Source organism: Lissotriton vulgaris, chromosome 8 (assembly GCF_964263255.1).
Source record: "Lissotriton vulgaris chromosome 8, aLisVul1.2, whole genome shotgun sequence".
Lineage (NCBI taxonomy): Eukaryota > Metazoa > Chordata > Amphibia > Caudata > Salamandridae > Lissotriton > Lissotriton vulgaris.
In genome coordinates, this window is record NC_141696.1 from 1,356,847,732 (window position 1) to 1,356,866,892 (window position 19,161).

General features: G+C 45.5%; 1 protein-coding gene across 1 annotated transcript in view; it reads left to right on the forward strand.

The window, feature by feature from the left end:
• The window catches only part of MRE11 (MRE11 double strand break repair nuclease), a 468,980-nt gene that overhangs the window by 128,372 nt on the left and 321,447 nt on the right, over nt 1-19,161 (forward strand). Inside the window, exon 8 of the mRNA XM_086935305.1 lies at nt 8,332-8,517. Within this exon, the coding sequence (XP_086791431.1) occupies nt 8,332-8,517 (186 nt within the window). The remainder of the gene's footprint in view (nt 1-8,331; nt 8,518-19,161) is intronic.

The window sequence follows — 19,161 nt, forward strand, 5'->3', positions numbered from 1 at the left end:
ATAGACTCGTTTAATCTATATGTTAAAAGGAATGGTCTATAAATAAACACAAAAAAAAACAAAAATAATGACCATGGGAAAAGGTAAATTAGGAGTTAAAGAATGGAACATCAACGGTCTGGTTATTGAATGTGTAAAATCTTACAAATACTTGGGAATTACATTTGATTATAATGTATCTTTTAGGAAACATTTTAATAACCTAGAAGCTAAAGACTCATCTCTCACATTCGCCTTTAGAAAACTGAGAGATAAATTACTATGCCCAAACTATGATCATTTGTTGAAAGCTGTGAAAGCAAAGTTAATTCCCTCTTTGGACTACGGTTCTATTATTTTTCGGGGCAAAGATGCGAAATTACTAGATGATATTGATATAAGGTCATATAAATCGGTCTTTAGAATCCCAAAACACATTAGCCGTGCGAATGTTAGACTCGAATTTGGATTGAAGAAACAGTGCCTAGTTAGACAATCTACATTTTTAAAGTCCTTATTGTTATTATCCAGATCTGAGGAAGGTTCGTTGGCTAATCTGTGTTGGCTTGAGATCCAAAGAGGGGCCCATTTGAAAAGCTGGCAAACCTATTTAGATGAATGTTTACGTACCTTCGAATGCTCGAACTTAGTGGATGAAACAAGGAGTAAAATGGTCTCCAAAAAACAATTAATCAATCAGCAACCCTTTTGTCTTGTATATTGGACAAAGATGATCTAAGGAAAAAAAACATCTTTGGTCAATAGCCAACTCTTTTACCAAACTGTATCCCCAACCTTATCTGCTATTTCATTTAAAACCTTTAATTAAGAATACATTTATGTTGTTAAGGTTTGGGAGATATCCAACCAAAGATGGAACCCCAAAATGGGAAAAAAAAGTGTCCTTCTAATGTCTTTAGATTATGTGGCAAGAACGAAGAAACCTTTCAGCACATAGTAGCTTTGTGCCCAAAACTGCTCGTAGAACAAAAGATGATTTTAAAGCCGATTTTTAAGGAAATGGGAGTAAGAACCTGCAGAACTGCAATTATTGTATGTCTAAGTGGTATTACAGCTAGTTTAATTCATCAGTTTGTCAAGTATATCCTTATAGCTTAAACAAAACTATGTAAGGAAGACATCTCAACTGATGAACTCCCTGTTATGTAAGCTAACTAAAATGTCGATGACATCATAATTTTAAATGTTTTTAGGGATCCCTGGGCTATTTTAAAGCAAGTTTTAGCATAATTACTACAAATGTACCACCCCATATTAACGTTTCCACCCTATAGTGAATTATAGTTTCTTTATGGATAATATTTGCTGCTAGCAGTTGCCACTTTAATCTTCGGTGTTACTTGATAATAGTAATAGTATTTGATTTAGTAAGTACAAGTCGAGGTATAATCTTCGCCGCTCGCACATGGCACTTTAATAAGTTAATGTTTCCAATGCTGTTAGTACAAAGTACATCAAATCCGGTTGGTGGATAGTTTATCATGCTTATTTTCAATCTAAAATTGCTTTATCAGAAATCTTTGATGCTTATTTTAAAGCACTTGATCTTGATCCAGATTGCACATTGCACTTTATTAATCTTTTGCTGCTAAATTGCTTATTGGCTACCCAACCTACTGAAGTTGAGCAAATTATGTATATGTGTTTCTGTGGAACTCATTTCAGATTCATTAATGTGCTGGTTTTGTATTTTTATCATTTTTTAAACTCAGATTGTAAATTGAATTTGTTTCCTGCTGTTTGTAATGATTTTAATTAATCAACAAATACACTTATACTTACTTAACTTATACTTACGGATTTACCCAGGAGGTTTTGTGCCCCGGGAAACAATAGTCCAAGACGTTTCCGGCCAGCTCCTTGAGGGCTTTCGATCTTGTGCCCCCCTAAGTGGTTAATGTAGCGTACCAACGCTATGTTGTCCATTTTCAGCAGCATTGCATCAAATCTTTGGTCAAACATTTCACCATAAACAAGCCTGACAGCAGTTCTAGGCAGTTAATTTGTAGGGATTTATCTTTCCTTCTGTGGAGAGTTCCCCACACTTTGCCCCACAACCTGTGCTGCTTGCATCTGACTCGATTACTATGTTTGGAAGGGTGCCAAATATTGCCAGACCGTTCCATGCCTCTTTGTGGGATAACAACCTCCGAATTTCTTTCTTGGCTTCCTCTGCCAGAGGTACTGTATGAGAGTACATAAGTCCCCACCGAAGGTTGAAGGCTTTGAGAAGCTGAAGTGTCAAGTAGCGAAGGGGCCCCGGGAATATGGCCTGAATTGGGGACGATAATAGTTCTACTATTTGAGCGATCTGTTTAGAGAGGTGGACGGTCTGGATGTCATCCGTTGTAGTTCTTCCCTGATCTTGCTGACTTTCCGGGATGGAAGGCTGAGTGTAGCTTGAATCGTATCCACCAGACATCCAAGAAGCACCATAGATTGTGTCGGAGCAAACACCCACTTCGTTGGGTTGATAATAAAGCCCAGGGACTCCAAGATGAAGACTGCGATCTGGAGGTGTACGGCAAGAGTCTGTGGACACTGGTCCTGCAGAAGGCTGTCTTCCAGATGCAAAATAAGCCGTATGCTCTGAAGTATTCAACCATGGAGCGCATCACCTTGGTTAAACACCAAGGGGCAGACGACAATATGAAGAGGAGGGTCGTCAACTTGAACGTTCACTTCCGTTATTGGAATTGGAGGAAACAACGATGTGGCGGGAAGATAGGGATGGTGAGGTATACATCTTTGAGTTCGAGATGCACCATCCAGTCGTTGAGTTGAAGGAGCTCTCTTAGGAAGTGGATGCCTTCCATTTTGAAGTGTAAGAGCACCAACGATTCATTGAACTCGTTTAGGTTGATGATTGGGCGCGGTCAGCCGTCCCTCTTTGCTACTAGGAAGAGATTGCTGAGGAAACTGGAAGGATGAGGGCACGTTCTCACAATGGCATCTTTGGTGAGCAGTTCTACCAACATGGCATCTGCTGCCGAGAATACCAGCGGGATAGGAGAAATATGTTGGGAAGGTGAGCTGTAGAATTCTATACGGAAACCCGGTGCAGTTTGAAGCACCCAAGGATCTGAGGTGTTAGTTGCCCAGTTGTGTACAAATCTTTGCTGTCTTCCCCCTAGGTGCTAATGGGAAACACATTTACACTCACCTTGAGAGGATCTGTGGTTGCCACTGCCTCTGGGGTCCCCTTTGGCAACCCTATGGCGGGGGTATTGTCTGATGGGGTAGAAATTGCAAAAACTGGAGCAATCCCGACTATAGCGTGTGTGATATGAACATGCGTCTGCATTTGACCGGCACAACGTCCCCGGATTAACACCAGCCCTGTGAAAACCTGGGGTGTAAACATCCTGTTATTTGAGGCTTGAGCCTTGTTGAGTAAGTTGAAAGTCACCACGAATTTACCCAGTTTCTGGAGGTCTCCAAGTAACCCTCCCTATGCTATTGGGTCCCCCTCTGAGGTGGTGAGTTCCCCCAACTTGGGTAAATTTTTCTAAACAGTGATCTGCTCCTCCCGGTCTAGATGGCGCAATTCACATTGCACCAAAAAATGGTGGCCCTTTAAGCCTCCACCCAGATAGCACATCAGGAGATACTATGGTTCTGAATGCTTTGGCATCCTCCACCATGTCCAGTATTTGTGTCAGTGGACTGGAGAGGTCCAGGAGTTTATCCTGGCAAGCCGGCCAGGATCTATTGATACCCTTCTGTGGGTCTCAAATATACTTGGCGCGAAAGGTGGCCATGTGGGCATCAAATTCTGGTGTCAATTGCACCTTCTAGCCCAGAGACAGGTGGAGGCATTCTGCTGCAAGGCGGCTATGGACATCCTTGTCTAAAGGTTTGTGCAATTTCCCCACGATGTTGGCAGCAACTTTGTTGGCCTAGGAACACTCTGTAGTGCAGGTGTGCAGTAGTTCTTCGAGGTCCAGCATAGCTGATGGTGCTTCATGGGGGGTATTACCCCTGGGGAGCTTAGGGGTACGCAAGGGGCAGCATGGTTGAGAGCCCGTATCAGGTTCCACATTGGAAACAAAGGGGGATTCTATCCTTTCTAGGGGAGCAGGAGGCCTAGGAAGGGGATATGCGTTGGCAAGTTGGGGACCTCAGGGTCTGGACATAGGTACCGGTATAGGGTCAGCTGGCAGAGGTTGGGAACGGTCCAGGAAGACGTCTTTCAACCGTGCAAATGCGTCCAGGTTAACGCCGGGAGCCTAGTCCCATTTACGCTTAATAACCAGCGCCAGGGAGCTAGGCGGCCCCAGAGGTAGAGGAAGCGAGGTCCCCAGAATATCTTCCCTCGAATGGAGGGGTTTAAAGTATCATTCTGCCATACTCAGTACTTTCTGCGCCATATTCAGTAATTTCTGCTCCAGTGGTGCTACTGCCTGTGTCACTGCTTTCAGAATAGAGGCATCCAACACCTCACAAAAATTACCATCAATGGGGAGATAGGTCATGCTGTCCTCCTCCATATATGATTCCTCAATATCACTCATAATGCCCAGGTGAGTAGGAACTATTCAAGCACGAAAAGGCTTGGGTCCCATTACTACCTGGACTGGATCACTCTAATAGTATACAACAATCAAGATGTCAAGATAGACCATTCACAACACGTAAATGGTTAAACGAGACCTTAGACTGTGATTCCAAAGTCCGTGTGATTTATTTCACTTTGCTTTAACGTTTATTGTAAACAAGGTGTTGTAATTTACCTTATTCTCCTTTTCCCCTTGGTATCTTCCGTCCTCCCCTTCCCGTCCTTCCTGATTCGAACGTTCCATTGTAGAGCTCACCTTAGAATGTTCACACCTTAGAACACTTGAGGAGACTGGATGATTGGAATAAAGAAGCACGTTCTTACCTGCTCTTGTGTCCTCTATTATTTATTAACTTACAATACAAGGTTATGCCATTTTTTCATGTCATACGTCAGGAAACACTTTGCGGAAAAAAAATGAAAAAACTTTAACAGATTGTGATACAACACAGTGCAAAACAGTAAGAAAACACAATAAACGTACAAGATATTCCAAACGATACAAGTGACCAGTCATTACTTCTGAAGTGCACTAGGCAGACACTAAAAGGTTCCTAAATGGGAGGCTTCTGCCTTTTGTCCTGCCTGTGTCGTGCGCTATGGGTTTACAAATTTCAGAGGGTGTTGTCTAGGCGGGAAAGAAACAATGTAAAATATTCCCTCAAGGCACACCCTATGTTAACCAGCCCAATTGCTGGTGTCAACGTGTTTCGAACCCCATCTTGTTGGGGGGTTCTCCTCCGGACTAGGACTTTGGTCTTGAGAACTAAAAATAATAACAAATACAGGTTTTAATTACAATGACCCTGTTCTGCATTTTAGACTTTCTCATTTGTGTGATTTCTATAATAATGTATCTGTTTATATGCCGAAGTATCAGGAATTATTTGGTCAGGGAAGAATACTTCTTAATGGAGACGTAGCTGCAGGTGTTAAAATAATTTTTTAGTTACATTTTTTATTTTTAACTTGTAGGAAACATTGCTCAAGCAACCAGCAGGTAATGAGGCCCCCATCGTACCTTGATTGGAACGGAAGCGTCAGCGATGATGTATTGAATACGAGTCTCGGTGCTTTTGTCAATCCCCTTTTCTCGACTCATCTTTAATGTGAGGGGGAAGACGAAAATGGCTTTAATTGCTGCACTCTCGGTATGGCAGCTGCTGTTACCGGTGGGCACGTATCTTGCTGCTCATACTCTGGGGGTGATTAGCAGTTCACAGTTTAGCAATTTCAGACATCTTATTAAGGCCCCGCAAAGCTGTGTCGAATTTCATGTAAGGAATGCTTCTTTTTGAGATAGAAGAACTTCAGGGTCGCCACCCCTCAGATTGGGTTTCATCACGCATAGGACAGTCGAATTAAAATCATTTTCTGAATGTTTTAATGAAACGAAGCGGTCCACCAAAGGTGCAGTTAAGACTTTATTCTTCAGTCTGGAGCGATGTTGAACAACCCTGGGCCTCACTTCTCGTTGGTTTTCCCTATGTGTGTTTTTTTTTTGCAAGGGCAAACAATGGCGTACACCACATTTTTCGTCGTCTTACAATTGGTGAATTCATTGTGACGCCAATGTCTTTGTACATCGGTGAAGGTGGCTCCTTCTATATATGTTGTGAATGGTCTATCTGGACATCTTGATTGTTGTCTACAGGTGAGTAGGAAGGCAGTTGTCTTATAACATAACAGGTGTATTTGGAAAGCGCACAATTACCCGAAGGTGTCCTGGCACTGAATAACAGATGTTTATTGTTACCCAACTCAATGGTACTCCTTTTATCGACCTCAAATGGATGAAAAGATGAGTGTACCCTCCGGATTTGAACCTGTGACCATGAGTTCGAAGTCAGGCTCCTGCAGTGACTGCTTTAGTCCATTGAGCCACCAGACCCGGCTTTGGGGTTCTCCCAATGTATTTATCTGGCTTTGGATTTGTCCAGGCTGTGAGAGGGCAATCTGAATGTTGGGTGTTTTACCAAATGGTTATGGATGGCTCCCAAGGCCAGTGAGGCAAAGTGCTAACCTACAGGGACACCATTTACCAAATGATACTCAGGGTAAATGGACGCCTGGGCCGGTGTCTGACAGTAATGATGAAGCGCGTAAGATAGTGCGATCACGCTGAGCGCTGCAGTATGCGCAATTACAGACCCCAGCCGGGTGTCTATGCTCCAGGCATGTTGTTTGTAATCACATCAACACACCGTGTCAGTGAGCCTAAGGCCATCTCGTGTCAGCCGCATTGTACCACCTTTTTTACGGACACACTGGTTTTGAGAATTTGTGTGCTGCGTTCTTCCTGAAGGTAATGATGCCATTTCATCTCAGACAAGCCATCATACTTCTGACCTTCTTTAGTCCACCTGAACCCTCGAAAGAGGAGGAGGGACTCCATCGCTCGGACCCCAAGAGAACCCTGAGCTTTTAAATGGATCTTACCAAGGAACATCAAGTAGACGATCAGCTCTTTTTGGGTTTCCCTGAAGCAGGGCAAGGTGGTGCAGAAGCGGACCTTCTCATAATGAATAGCCCTCTGTGCTAAGATCTGCTATGCATCGGCTAAGCATCCAGAACGTCTGAGGGCTCATTCTACCAGAGCTTAGTCTGCTACCACTGCATTGGCACGTGGCGTGCCCGTCAGAGATATCTTTCAGGTTGCTACATGGCCATCAGTGCACATGTTCACAAAGCGCTATTGCTTTAACATTTAGGTCCATCAGGATGGGCACATTGCTGGTTCAGTCCTGCAGGACTATTTAATCTCAGCCATTCCAAAGACGCTCCACCTTGGGAGGTACTGCTTTTCTATCTATTCACAAGAGAAATCTGCACATAGAAGTATCCATCAGAAGAGCAGGTGACTTACCTTTGGCATTGATCCTTCTGGCAGATACTCTAAATCCAGCCTCCTCACTGCCTCCCCACCTCCCGTTCAGTGACATGTTCTCCTTTTTGATCAGAAATGTCCCAATGTAGGAATCTGCACACTGGTCATTCCAATCTGCTGATGGGCTTGGCGTCTCAGGGTGCCAATAAGTTGCAAAACGAAAATGCCGTTAGCATGTATGAGTGGTGTTTAAATGCGGACCTGCTCATCACTTCTGGAGTATGACAGATTTGGAGCAGTCACATGGCACAACCTATTGGTGCACAGGAGCACTGCTTTTTGAGTTTACGTATCCTGTCTCTGACCTGGGAATATTCGCAAGAGTATCCACCAGAAAGAGCATAACTGAAGGTAAGTAACTTGTTTGTATGCCCTATTCTATCCCTGTCACTGGTCGTGTGTTGTAGCTGGTAGATGCAACTTCCCTCAGCATTGTCGCAGTTTTTGTGGTTTCAATGTTTTCAGATGAACTGGTGACCTTGCAGAGTATTGTAACTCAGTGAGTCCACCTTGAAATGAGTGTAAACTTCAGTGTCTAATTAACATGTGTAAATGTGAATTAGAATGTGTAAATGGAGAGGCTTAATGTGTCAGTAAATGAAAACTGTCAAAGCATGGGATGGGATGAGATCACTTCTGAAAGTGCAGTAAGGACATTGCCCTCTACTTAGGAACACCAATACAACGCCTTTATTTTCCCGTTCACCCTTAACAGATACCCTTAAGAATCCACCTTCTACTTAGAAAAAGTGGCTCCATGCAAAATGCATTCATGTAAGCAAAGCATGTGTTTCATGTTGTTGAATGTTTTGATATGATTATCTATAGAAATGCCATTGAATGATGCATTGCAATGTGCTAACCAAACTCTTAAACTTCATAACAGGAGTAAGCATGGTGCCACTAATTACATCCCTGAGCAGTTTTTGGATGACTTCCTGGACCTTGTAATCTGGGGCCATGAACACGAATGTAAAATTGCTCCTGTGAGAAATGAGCAACAGCTTTTCTATGTGTCTCAACCTGGAAGTTCTGTGGCTACTTCGTTGTCTCCCGGAGAGGCTGCCAAAAAGTATGTATTTGTGGGAAGGGTATTGACATTTTATCACATTTATTCAATTCACCTTTTCATTAGGATGCTCCTCTACCTAACGTCTTGTGAAATCTTTCTTAGTTGTGAACAATGGGCTACAGCTCTGTAGTGCATCCAGCATTTCTAATGCCCATGTACTCCCTTTTGCTGTGTCAAGATTGTATCAACCATTTATTTGAAGAATAGAGGGTAGTATTCTGCACAAGAATGCTAGGGATAGCGATTATACATGCTACGTAGATCACAACACTATACGAGGTTGTAAAATTTGAATAGTTGCCAAGGTATGAATGCTGGTGGACGAAACAGAAAGCCGACAGTACACCACTTAGATATCCATTTGTAGCAGGTACAACTAGGTGAGTGAAGGTTTAGCCATCAGTGGTGTGATGTCCTTTGAACTCAGGGTGACTTAGGAATGATGATGAGGTGTTGTTTGGGAAAGTCGAGTGTTCAGTCACAGTGTAGTGAGAAAATGTTTTAGCAAATTTTAGGGAGCGTTGACGCCGGACCCCCTGTTCCATGTATAGTCTTGAAAATTAGGGTGAGTGTTTTGTCCATATTTTGAGGAATAGTCCACCCACTTGATTTCAGCAGTAGAATGGGTATGTTAACAACAACACATGGGCCAATTGAGGATTTTGTCATGGTGAGAAAAGTAGTACAGTAGACAGGTAGGCATTAACAAAACTATCTTGCTCATCACTAGGGTGTTTGAGATATTTGGTCAACAGAAACAGGAAGTAAAGAGACTTTTTGGTTGTTGAGCAGTTGGAACCTGGATTCTGTGAAAGAGTTCGAAGTGGGCTTATTTTAGAAATTAAAAACATACGTGGGCTTCTGGGGAAAAGAGTAGGTGTTAACCATTTGAAATGGGAACAGTGGCAGACACACAGGTTGCAGGTAAGTAGACCATTTCAATTTTCGAGAAAATGAGCATGCCGGAGCATAAGCAAGAAGAAAAAGAGTTGTTGACAAATTTGTTAACTGAGAGATAGGAGCTGAGCCTCTTTATCAATATGCGCTAACATGCCTTACAAAGAAGCAATACTGTGAGACTGGTTGACTATTAGAAGGGGAGGAGAGTGGTAGACTGGGCTGAACTGATAAGGAATGAGTAGAGTTGGTGGAGAAGCGATCTCCTTTCCCCTATTGTTATCCTAAGGTAGGCTGTATGTTGCTTGTAAAACTGGGTTATTGTATAAAGTGGTACTTTTGGCAAATGTTCTTAACTGGGTTAAGATCTCCTGCCAATCCCTAGTTAGCAACCTTTTTAAAAACCTACAATGTGGCCACTGGCACTTAGGAACCAGTCTTTGTGAAGGAAGTTCAATTTCCTGCCTGGAAAACTGATCCCTCCTCTGAATGCAAAGCAAAGGAGTGAAGTCTAGCTCTTCCCTCTTGAAATAAGCTAAAGGATAGCAGGGAGGTTTATTTGCAGATAAGTAGGCATTACTGTTTTATGCATACTTCCCAGTACCCGTGTCCCTTTTTTGAGCCTGTGAATTGATTCCGGAGCTCGAGTGTGACGGAGGCAGCTGCTGGAGTGTGCACAAGCAGTGAGATCTGTAGGCAGTTGACGTCTGCAGCATTTTGTTGCCCTGCAGCTATGATTTGAGATTTTGGCCAAATCCACCCATAGGGGGCAAAGGTCACCTCAGCCACTGAATTGCCGTTGCATTAAAAGGTAGGTGCTCAGATCTGTGCTGTGTGTTCGTTTGAAGGATGAACCTTATGGTATGCTACCTGATAAGCCACAAAGCAAGTGCCTGAGCATGGGCTGCATGACTTGTTTACTTCCCTGGTGAGTTGTCTACATTCCTGCCCTCGCAATGATGTTTGTGTAGGAGCATGTAGGAGACTGACAGAGGTGTTAAGTATTGAACCTCCCTCACAAGTAACCTGTACTAAGCCTGCACTCTGCTTCTGGAATTCTTTCTCTTGTTCACTGCTTCCTGCTTTTGATTGCATAGATCATCAAGTTCCTTTTCTTGTGGTATATTCACCTTTTTTCATCAAGCCTTAGGCTCAGACTAATCTCAGCCTTCCTCGCCACAGACACATCACACCTCACCTCCGACAACTACACTGGCTCCCCATTCATAAGAACTACCAGTTCAAAATGATCACCCACGTCTACAAGGAACTTCACAACCAGGGTCCCACCTACCTCAACCACTGTCTACACTTCCACCAACCAACCAGAGACCTCCGCCCTGCATCACTTGCACTCGTCCAAACACCCCTTAGACCCGGCTTCCTGGGCACCAGGGCACTCAGGGGTAACTGCGCTCCAATCGCATCAACTGGAGTGTTCCCTCACTGGTGTCCTGGGGCCTCAGTACTAAGGGACCCAAAACTGGATAACCAAGTACTCCTCTCCAGCACTTGACTCTCTCATGGTAGCAAGACAGAGCAGTCCAAGGCTTACTCAAGGAGGTGAGGTGGAGTTAGACATTCAGAATACAGTGTAAACCGTACTACCAGCTGATAAACTCAATGTCCAGTCAGTGCTTTACTTTTTATAAAAGAAAAGTACTTTAATACACATAAGATAATTATTCTACACATAAAACTAGGATAAACAGTGAAAACCCGAAGTCTCTATAACCCTCTGGGGCAGAGTTCTGACCCCAAACAGTATTATAGCGCCTAGACGCCAAGCACTATAAAAACACAGTTAACATGAAAACACACAGTAAGCATTGCATATTACAGATCATGTTACACAGGGCTGTTCTCATTCACTAGAGCCTTGATACCAAACTTTGTATTGAAAGGATATAGTTTCAGCATATAATGTGAAGTCAAATGTTCGTGATCAGCCCCATAACCCCCCTCCCAAAGCAACAGAAGTGCCCTCCCATTGTGAGTGAGGACACCGCTCTAGAGGTGTCAGGGATCTGATCAGATTTGCAGGATGTCTTGGCACAGTTTACTGGAGTCCCACTAGTCACTGGCTAGCTGTAGGAGGGTAGTGGCTGGGCAGAGTTCCATTTCACCCTGATACCCTCAGAGTTCACAAAAAGAAAGGTGGGGGCCTGCTTCACTGGCCTCTATTCCCAGTTACTGCTTGTACAGGCTCCCACAGCGCAAGGGAGGAGCCTAGAGGGGATTTGATCTCACCTTCAAGGACTAGAATCAAGCTTCCTCCTCTCTGGCTCTCGTCATGTGCTGCAAGCTTCTTTCCACCAGCCTCTGTGATGTGCTGTAAGCTTCCTTTCCACACTGGGTGATGTGCTGCAAGCTTCCTTTCCACACCTTGGGCAGCTGTCTGTAATTTCCTTGGTCCAAAGCGAACACTCCTCCAAGCCTCACAGAAACCAGCTGGTCCTTTTAATGTTGCTGATGCCTTCCTTCCAGACAGCATTGAACAGGCTCTTATTTACTGTCTTCACACCGCGGGGTCGCAGCTGGTTACTGTCAGAGGGCTCTCATGTGGCCCCCTCCTCAGACATAGATGAGTCTTGAACAACAGCTGACCACTCAGGCCAGACTTTTATCACCTCTGATTGATAGGCTCATCCAATCAGGGGGTCTGCTACTTTTGCATTCTTGAATACCCCTCCAATCACAAACCATTCACCGCGTGTTCAGTGCATAGGTAAAGCATGTACCAGGTCCCTGTCTGTATCAGGCTGTGCAACTCCCTAGAGAGGAATTTTAATTAACTCCAGCCCAGGAGGCCCTGGCCAGTGGGGCAGGGGCTTTCCACCCAGTTAGTGCAGCTAAACCCAGATAAGAGCAGAGTGTCTACCCCAGCCCACCTGGCCTTTCTAAGGAAATAGGGAGGGGCACGGGGGAGCTGGGATGTCCAGCAGAACAGCTCGCATTCCTCACACTGGCTCAAATCTCCATTCTTCCCCTGTACACCCACGGGCTCTCAAACACACATCAGTAAGACAAAGGCAACAGGCCCACAGGCATGGCAAACTGCCTTCCCCTGACTCGCCAAAATATGCATAGGACTCCCCTCCACCCACCCAGTAAGATAGAAATAGGACTCCTAGACCTGCCTTTTCTTGAACTCCTGAAAGTGGCTCACCTCCCTGCTCTCCTTACGCAACAATAAACAAAGTACTGCTATACCCTTCAATCTCTCTAACTTGGCGGCCATCTTAGGCTAGTCAATCCTCACCATTGCATCACGCCTAAAGAAGCGGCCATCTTAGACTAGTCTAAATCACTACTCCTCCACACTCATTCCTTGACTTCTGCACCCACTCTTTCCTCACACACATCATAGCGCCTTTCATACACCCATCCACGCATCCCCCTTACCCACCTGTCACCCTACTCCCAACATGGAACCCTTGGGCAAACACACTTTCAAAATAAATTACCCCCCCGGGCTCACCAAAAAAAAAGCAAAAAAGGTTTAAGCACAACTTCTTGAAGTCCCACCCTGAAACCCCCTTTTTAGACACCTACTTCTCCCTCAACAATGGAACCAAGAGCACTGATATCATCCTATACACTACACGCAGAGCACAATGGAGAAAAGCACTCCTTACCCTACTCACCGTCTCGACCACTAGGAAAAGTGCCTATGGTGTAACACTCTCAACCACACCATCCTAGCGCTTCCCTGCTAGAGCAACCATCACCATCTACAACAACGGCACCATCTTAATTCAATCCACAGACAGAAACCTAGACCTATTTGACAACCTGTTCCCCACCTTCAAAGAATACTTCTCTAAATCCCTGATCCCACACCCTCCCGCCCTCATTCCCAACATTCTGGACTCCACACCACCTCCTAACATTAACACGCACCCCCTCCCTCCCCCCACTACTCCACTCTATCACCCTCATTCCACAGACACATCACACCCTTCAGCATCAGACGCCGAACGCACCTCCTCTAGCATCCCCCACACCGCCACCCCCTCGACCCCTCCCCCACAAAACACGCCACGCACACTTCCGACTAGCTTCTCAGAACACCCCCCTCCCCTAACTGCACCCAACGCAACATGACTCTCTCTCTTCCCATATCCTCCCCACACCTTGCACTCCCGCCACTCATACCAAGCTTCTCAGAACACCCCTCCTCCCCATACTGTACCCCAAACAACATGACTCTCTCTCCTCCTATCTCCCCCCACACTTTGCATTCCCGACACGCCTTGCCTTCACCCCTCCTTCAACCTCTCACCCCCCACTCTCAGTCCCCACTATCCCACCTCCACTCTCGCAACCCCCAGCCTCCACACCGCCCTCATTTACCCTTCCCCTCTTAACACTGATGCCCTGCCCAATAACGCCAACACCAACCCTAACACCAATCCTCTCTCGAACACTTCCAACCCCTTCACCAGCTCCACCTCTCCACCCCGATTCCACCTCTCCTCCAGTAACCTATACGCCTGTTCACTGCCAGTACCCTTCCCCAACTCCGCGCCCAACACCACGCTGGACATGATTATGTCCACCCTCCTCCAAATGAAAGAAGAACTACACTCCATCAAAGAGTTGCTCATGACACACCCACACACCCCAGACACCCCCTCCCACCACCAACCTTATACCTAATAACACTTCCCCCTCACCTCCTACTATCCTTACCACACAACACTCCCCACACTGGACCTCTATCCCCTCTCGCAATACCACCACTCGCAATACCAATCGCAATCGCAATACCACCAATCGCAATACTACCTTTACACCTAACAACACTTCCTCCTCACCTCCTACTCGCCTTATCACACAACACTCCCCACACTGGACCTCTATCCCCTCTCGCAATACCACCAACCGCCCCAGACGCACTACCAATACGATCTCTGACCATGACATACACACCCTTCTCCACTCTTACGTCCCGGCTCCCCAAAATCGCCTAGCCACCAACCATCTGTCCATCCCAACGATTATCTCTAACCCTCTCAGGCACCACACGCATAACAACAGAGGCTCCGTCCCCAACAACCTCACAAATGTACCCCTCATAATAGAACCTTCCTCCACCCTCTGCACCCCTAGACTCAAATGCATACTTCTCAATTGCAGATCCGCCCAAAGACATTCCGCGGGGGTCGCCGATCTCATCATTTCTCTGGAACCGGATCTAGCCATTCTGACTGAAACATGGTTGTCCGATTCTTCTACACCTATCATGGATATCCTAGTCCCCCCCCCCCCCAACTACTGTATCATTAGACTTGACAGGACCAAAAAGACAGGCGGTGGAATTGCTTGTATTTACAGAAGCAACCTCTCTGTTATTAAAGCGTCCGCCCTTTCCCTTACTTCCTGTGAATACCTCTGCCTTGATGTCATCAGCGAAAGCAAACCGGTATGCTCACTACACATCATATACCACCCACCTGGGGACAAGCTCTCCTTCTCCCAACAACTCATGGACACAATCTCAACCAACTCAGGACCGCAAAACACCCAAATTTTCCTTGGCGACTACAATCTCCACTGGAATGACAGCAGTGACACAGTGGTAAATAGCCTCAAAATCTTCCTCAACGCCCTTGATCTCACCCAAATATGCAATAGCCCGACCCATGAGAAAGGTTCTATCCTCGACCTTATCATCTCCAAAGAGGACGCCATTCAACTTTGTGACTGGTCAGATCATCATATTGTCTCCTTCCTTATCAATGAAAAAATTTAATTTAACCCAGTTCAACCTTCTAAGCCCAAAGTTTGGAAAAGAGACATGAAGAAACTCAGCCCAAACTCCTTACCGCCTAACAGCTGCAATCTCCTACTTCCCCCTTCCGGCGCTACGGACGTTCAACTCCTGACTGACCACTATCTCAATGCTATGACCACAATAATCAATGAGGCTGCACCCATGCAACTGAAAAGAGTCTCATCCAAGATCTCCAACCCATGGTATGACGGGAGCCTCCATGAAGATAGACGGGCCATGCAACTGGCAGAGCGCGCCTGGAGATCAGCCCCCTCTGCACTGCACCTAAAAACCCTGAAGAAACAGAGAAACGCCTACTTCAGGAAAATAAAACGCTCAAAAAGAGATTTCTTCAGCCTCCAGCTCGCCCAAGCAAAAAACCGCCCAAGAAAACTGTTTGAGCTAATCAGAACACAATCCAAAGAACAACCCCAGACACTCAGCACCATGGGCGTTACACCTTCCTGTGAAGACTTCTCTGCTTTCTTAAACCAAAAAACCGACAACATAAGAAGCGATCTCCTCAATGAAGCAATCCTTTACTCCAACCCCCAACACACAGCATCGTCTGAACCAAAGAACAATGGCACATGGTCATCCTTTGGCACCTACTCCGAAGAAGAAATTGGCAGATTGCTCAGCACCCTGAAACCATCCAATAACCTCACTGACCCCCTTCCTGCTAACGCTGTAAAAGACTTTACCCCTTTGCTCCTCCCACTCTGGACTAAGATTATCAATAGCTCTCTTCAACAAGGATCTATCTCTAGCGCCCTCAAAGTCGGACAAGTCACACCCCTACTAAAAAAAACAACAACAGACCCCACTGATCTAAACAATTACCATCCTATTACAAATATTCCCACTCTCGCTAAACTGTTGGAAAAATGCGTACAGCTACAACTGGCTAAACACATAGATAAGTTTGATCTTCTCAACCCTCATCAATCAGGCTTCCGAGCAGGGCACAGTACCGAAACTGCTATGACTCACATAGTTGACGACGCCCTCCAAATCCTAGACCAAAACGATACCTGCCTCCTTATCCTTCTTGATCTCTCCTCAGCATTCGGCACAGTTAAACATGAGAACCTACTCGAACTATTAAACACAAGAATGGGCATATCTGGGACTGTTCTCAAGTGGTTCACTTCCTTTCTACACAACCGGTCTCAGAGATTCAAAAGCAACAACCTGATGTCCTCTCCGGTACCTGTATCGCTAGGCGTCCCTCAAGGATCCTCCCTCTCCCCAACACTGTTCAACCTAGTTATGGAACCTCTCACTACTTTGCTACAAGCATCCAATGTTCACTTTCACATGTATGCAGACGACACCCAACTTTATCTCAAAATACAATCTCCCAAGGACATCGTGCTTCTGAACACCACGATCAGAAACACCCAATCCTGGCTTGCCGAGAATCACCTCAAACTCAATGCGCTGAAGACTGAGTTCCTCCTGATCTCACCTCCCGCAAAAATCTCTACCGCTCAAACATGGCTTAAGCACCTAACGGCTCTAAATGTACAACCTACCATCGTAGACTCAGCAAAATCTTTAGGCATAACACTTGACGCCAATCTCAACATGCAGAAGCACATCAGCAAGGCAACGAAAGGAGCGCACATAGAATACGGTAGCACCGCCCTCTGCGGGCTCCCCCTAACTACAACGGCACCCCTAAGAGCGTCCCTCAACGCTGCAGCGAGACTCATCACTGGCTCAAAAAAACACTGGCATATCTCCCCTGACTTTAAATCCCTGAACTGGCTACCTTTTGAAGCCAGAATACATCTGAAAATCGCCTGCATGACACACAAGGCGGTACACATGAACTCACCCACCTACCTCACTCAAAAGCTGACAATTTCTGGTGGCTCTAGAACTACTAGAAGCACAAACAATCTTCTGCTGAAGCCTTGAAGGTTTCGGAAGGAAAAAAACCTATAAACGCTCCTTCTCAGGAATGGCGCCCAGGATCTGGAACTCACTCCCTCCTGAAACCAGGCTCATCTCCTCCAACAAACTTTTTAAGAAAGAAGTAAAAGCGATCCTCGTGGCTAAATACACATGATCTATTATTCTGTATTTCTCAAGAATCCGCTCTGTACTACCTGCCTGACCCCTTGGACTATTTGTATTACTTGTACTATCGACTTATTTGATTGTATACGTTCCCTCTTTGTATATTTTTATATTGTTGACGCACCTGTTTGACTTTGCATACTGTACCCTACACCACCTCAACTATTCCTACTCTTGAACTACTGATGCACCTGTGTGACTATGCACCCTGTACTCACCTACCTCAACTATGCCTACCTTTATGCTATCTCCAAAAGCATTTTAAGCACGCTCAAAAAAGTATATGCTCCTTCTTCGTGTACCTTTATACTATTGGCGCATCTGTTTGACTATGCACCTTGTACCTACACTACCTCAACTTTGACCTACCTCTTGTATTTTGACCTACCTATGTAACTATGCACCTTGTACCTAACTACCTCAACTATTACATACTATTATCCTATCACCCCCTTGTCCTTGTAAAGGGCTCTGATATCTGCAAAGATCTTGTTCGCGCTATATAAAACTTTCAAAATAAATAAAATACATAAAATTGGTCAGAAGGCAGGGCCTTCTCTTTCCTGACAGTCAAATCCTGGAACTACCTCTCCCAGCACATCAGGACAGCCATGTCACTTATGGATTTCCATAAGAAACTGAAAACCTGCCTCTTCAACTGATCCTTTTATTATAACCCGCACCTACTCAGTGCGTAGATTCTATCTCTGGTGACAAATTTCGCACTCTACAAATCCAAGTTGCGTTACATATTGCATTACATTTAATATGTTGAGCTTACACCAGTCCTACTCTTTTTTTGTTCTTTACTACTCACACCTTTATATAATTCTTCCTTGTTAATAAGAGGTGTGTGCTCCATTCATCTTCGAATATCTGGTTCCTCTTATTAGGGGCCAGTTACCTACACAATGAAACAATCACAGATACCGGGTATATTTAAAAGGATTCACTTTACAGTACAACGCACGGTATAAAACCATCAAAGACTCGGAGTGTCTTGACCAAAAAAGTGAACAAAGTGGTGGGTTTAGCTTTGTTTCAAGTATTCACTGCTTTGAAACAAGCTTGTTCCCATCTATTATCAAAAAGGGGGTGGGGTCGCACACTACTCACACACCGGCGGAAGTTGCCCCTAAGGACTCTGGTCATTGTAGTAGAGTGTTCGCGATGCATCATCTTTCGATCTTGCTATCTTCGCTGTCTTCGCCATCCCTGGACACGTGTTTCGGGTTTTCAACCCTCATCAGAAGGGATAGGCAGTGTTCTGGGGTCGCCGATGGCTGCCAATATCTGCCAGGTATAGTACCACTCCGGCGCGTAGGTGCGGGATCCCAGGCTCGTCAGCCCGCTGCTCAAGGGAGCTTTAAGTTACAAAAAGGGGGTGGGGTCGCACACTACTCACACACCGGCGGAAGTTGCCCCTAAGGACTCTGGTCATTGTAGTAGAGTGTTCGCGATGCATCATCTTTCGATCTTGCTATCTTCGCTGTCTTCGCCATCCCTGGACACGTGTTTCGGGTTTTCAACCCTCGTCAGCAGGGATAGGCAGTGTTCTGGGGTCGCCGATGGCTGCCAATATCTGCCAGGTATAGTACCACTCCGGCGCGTAGGTGCGGGATCCCAGGCTCGTCAGCCCGCTGCTCAAGGGAGCTTTAAGTTACAAAAAGGGGGTGGGGTCGCACACTACTCACACACCGGCGGAAGTTGCCCCTAAGGACTCTGGTCATTGTAGTAGAGTGTTCGCGATGCATCATCTTTCGATCTTAATATCTTCGCTGTCTTCGCCATCCCTGGACACGTGTTTCGGGTTTTCAACCCTCGTCAGCAGGGATAGGCAGTGTTCTAGGGTCGCCGATGGCTGCCAATATCTGCCAGGT